The sequence below is a fragment of the Dipteris shenzhenensis genome, chromosome 10, assembly GCF_047967505.1.
Source record: "Dipteris shenzhenensis isolate YYH24624 ecotype China chromosome 10, Dip_SZ_1.0, whole genome shotgun sequence".
Classification (NCBI taxonomy): Eukaryota; Viridiplantae; Streptophyta; class Polypodiopsida; order Gleicheniales; family Dipteridaceae; genus Dipteris; species Dipteris shenzhenensis.
Window position 1 is genome coordinate 24,735,642 of NC_141605.1, and position 2,964 is coordinate 24,738,605.

The 2,964-nt window shown below is 48.4% G+C and overlaps 1 protein-coding gene across 1 annotated transcript; it reads left to right on the forward strand.

The window, feature by feature from the left end:
• Window positions 1–1,270: 1,270 nt before the first annotated feature.
• On the forward strand, window positions 1,271–2,689 carry LOC147897601 (putative glycosyltransferase At5g03795). Its single transcript, XM_087380732.1, has 3 exons — window positions 1,271–1,422; window positions 1,570–1,918; window positions 2,027–2,689. Exons 2-3 carry the CDS (start codon window positions 1,583–1,585, stop codon window positions 2,687–2,689), a joined length of 999 nt encoding a protein of 332 aa, XP_087236858.1. The 5' UTR covers window positions 1,271–1,422; window positions 1,570–1,582.
• Window positions 2,690–2,964: the final 275 nt, after the last annotated feature.

The window sequence follows — 2,964 nt, forward strand, 5'->3', positions numbered from 1 at the left end:
ATTTCTTGCAACAAAACAAACTGCGGATCAATTCTCCTAATCAAAGACAGGAAACCTTTCTGCTTCAATTTGCCACAGCGACCCCTCAGGTTTTAGACCATCACCTTGCATTGCCAACCTTGAATATTGTGAGAGGACCTTGTATGCATCATTGAAATGATTCTCCTTACCTAACCCAGCATTCCTCGTAGCCTCCTTGTTTATTCTACTTCTTTGATCTTTGAGCATTAAGACATCATAATGTGTTCCACTTCTACCTTACTTTATGTGCACCCATGTGTGACTTTTTGTGATGAGGGTTGAATCTCAAGGAGGTTGGTGGTGGGATTGAGGCAATGTGTTGGGATAGAAGCACACGTAAAAGCACGATAAGGTCGTAGGGGATGGAGGGAAATGTACGAGGAGGAAGATCAAGATGTATATGGGAGGGAGAAGTTTTAAACAAAAAAGAGAAGGCCTAGGAGTAAGTTAGACAGGCTGGCCATTTGGGGTAACGGCTTCGGAAAGCTTTTACAAAAAAAACTGCCTCCGAGGCAATGTTCTTGAAGGAAGCAGTTGATGTGGCACGTGGGAGAGGATCCCTAACACGTGCGACAGGGATGGCATCGAAGTTACGTGGCTAAGCTGGATGTCGTGGATGCTGCCACGTGGCAGAATGAATGCGGTCGATGTGCGGGCGATTCGGTACGAGGCTCCACGTTCGCATGGGCGCCACGTGGATAGTTTGTCTGGCGTTGATGGGGGCGAGATGTGCTACGTGGACAGGCTGGATGGCGTCGATGGTGGGCATTTTATCTTACGCGATCTTGCCTTCAGCTTCAGTGGTTTTGTAGCTTCTTGCTCTGTGAGGCTATGTTTCCTCTGCGAAATGTCTACCATGCTGCCTGCTTCATCTTTCTCCTCCTCCTCCTCCTCCTCCTGTCTACCTTCCTTGTTTCCTTCCATCCTCATACGCCTTGGCACCTCCTCCTCCTCCCCTCCTTCGTCCCTCGCCCCCCTCAATCCTTACCTCGCCATTCCCCCCCTCCACCATTTCCGCTTCCCGCTCAGGTACTCACTCTCCCCCGCCTCTAAATTGCTCACTCGCTTCCGGATTTTATCATCCTCTGTCCCCGCATTATATTTTCCCAACTAAATTCTAATTCGAAATCGTAGATTTATTTGGAGCACGGGTTGTGTTCTGATTGAACTCTACAACTTGCGCATGCAACCCCTGCCTAAGCATGTGCCCTGAACCCTCTTCGTTTAATTTTTTCATTAGAGTCTCGGATTACGGAGGGTGGAAGCGAGCCTCAGATACGTTCGGAGAGTCCTAAGAAAAATAATATTGGAGAAGAATGCGACGCAGGCATTGCAAGCACAAGAGAAGGGAGATTATCTTCCGTCCGGAGCCGCTTACAGAAGTGCGGCTATTTTTCGCCAGTATGTCTTCGGATCTTTCTCCCGCCTCTTCAATGAAACCCTTCTACAGTTTTCGCACGATCATTTCCACGAGACTCGTGTGCACCGGGCTCTTCTTCTGCCTTCCTGCATGGATTCAACATTCTAATAGCAGTCCGAACGTCTCAGGAGCTATCTTGAAATGGAGAAGCGATTCAGAATCTTCGTATACCCGGAAGGAGCACAGCCTCTCGTGCACACTGGACCCTGCAAAGAGATTTACTCGGTGGAAGGCCGCTTCATTCAAGAGCTTCAAGAAAGCAATCGCTTCGTAACGAACGACCCTAACAAAGCTCATGTCTTCTTCCTGCCTTTTAGTGTTTCCATGATGGTCACGTATCTCTACACACCGCCCTCCAGAGACATGAATCCATTGCTTCAATTCGTGGGGGACTACGTCGACGTCATAGCAAGCAGATATCGGTTTTGGAATCGTAGTGAAGGAGCTGATCATTTTATGCTTTCCTGTCATGATTGGGTAAGTTCTGCTCCCTTTGCTTCTTCCATTACGCGAAATTTTCGGTTCCATAACAGTTTAGCAAGTTTAGGCTTGTCTAATCTCTAAACTTTTATAATAACCTCTCAGGGCCCCCATGTTTCAAGAGCTCGTCCACATCTTGAAAAGCACTCAATTCGCCTTCTCTGCAATGCAAACAAATCGGAAGGCTTTGTGCCGTTCAAAGATGCAAGTTTACCAGAGATAAACCTGGTAGGAGGATACACTCTAGCAGAGCTGGGAGGTCCTCCCGGTAGAGAGCGCCCTTATCTAGCGTTCTTCGCAGGGAGAGACCATGGGCCAGTCAGACCAATACTCTACAAGTATTGGGAGGGCAAAGACGACGATATTTGGGTGTTCCGGGATGTACCTCCCGAATATTCGTATCAGGATTTCATGAAGAAAAGTAAGTTCTGTCTGTGCCCGGGGGGGTACGAAGTGAACAGTCCAAGGATAGTGGAAGCAATCTACAACGACTGTGTGCCGGTGGTGATTGCTAACAACTTTGTGCTGCCATTCAGCGACGTTCTGGATTGGGACTCGTTCTCTCTAAGAGTGATGGAGGAGGACATACCCGAGTTGAAGAAGATTCTGCGGGCTGTGCCTATGGAGAAGTACGATCAGATGCAAGAGAGGGTGCGCCAGGTGCAGAGGCATTTCTTACTTAATCAGCCTCCCAAGCGCTACGATGCCTTTCACATGATCTTGCACTCTGTCTGGCTGAGGAGATTGAACATCAGAATCAACTATTAGCGTGTGCAGGTTGCTAATTCACGTTTGCCTTGGCAACCTTACTTCGATCCATGCATTCCAAGGGAGTTTGAACATAAGGCGGAACCATTAGCCCGTGTGACTGCCTCGCGATCTACCATGCTGTCGGGCTAGGGAGATTGAGCCAGTCCATTTAGGCTGCTAATTCGCAGTTTGCGCTGAGCCCGTGCAACTATGCTGATTCACAATTCGGGGGGCAGCTCATCGTCTGGGCTAAAATGGATAGCGAACATTAGATTGAATTATTAGCTCGTTGC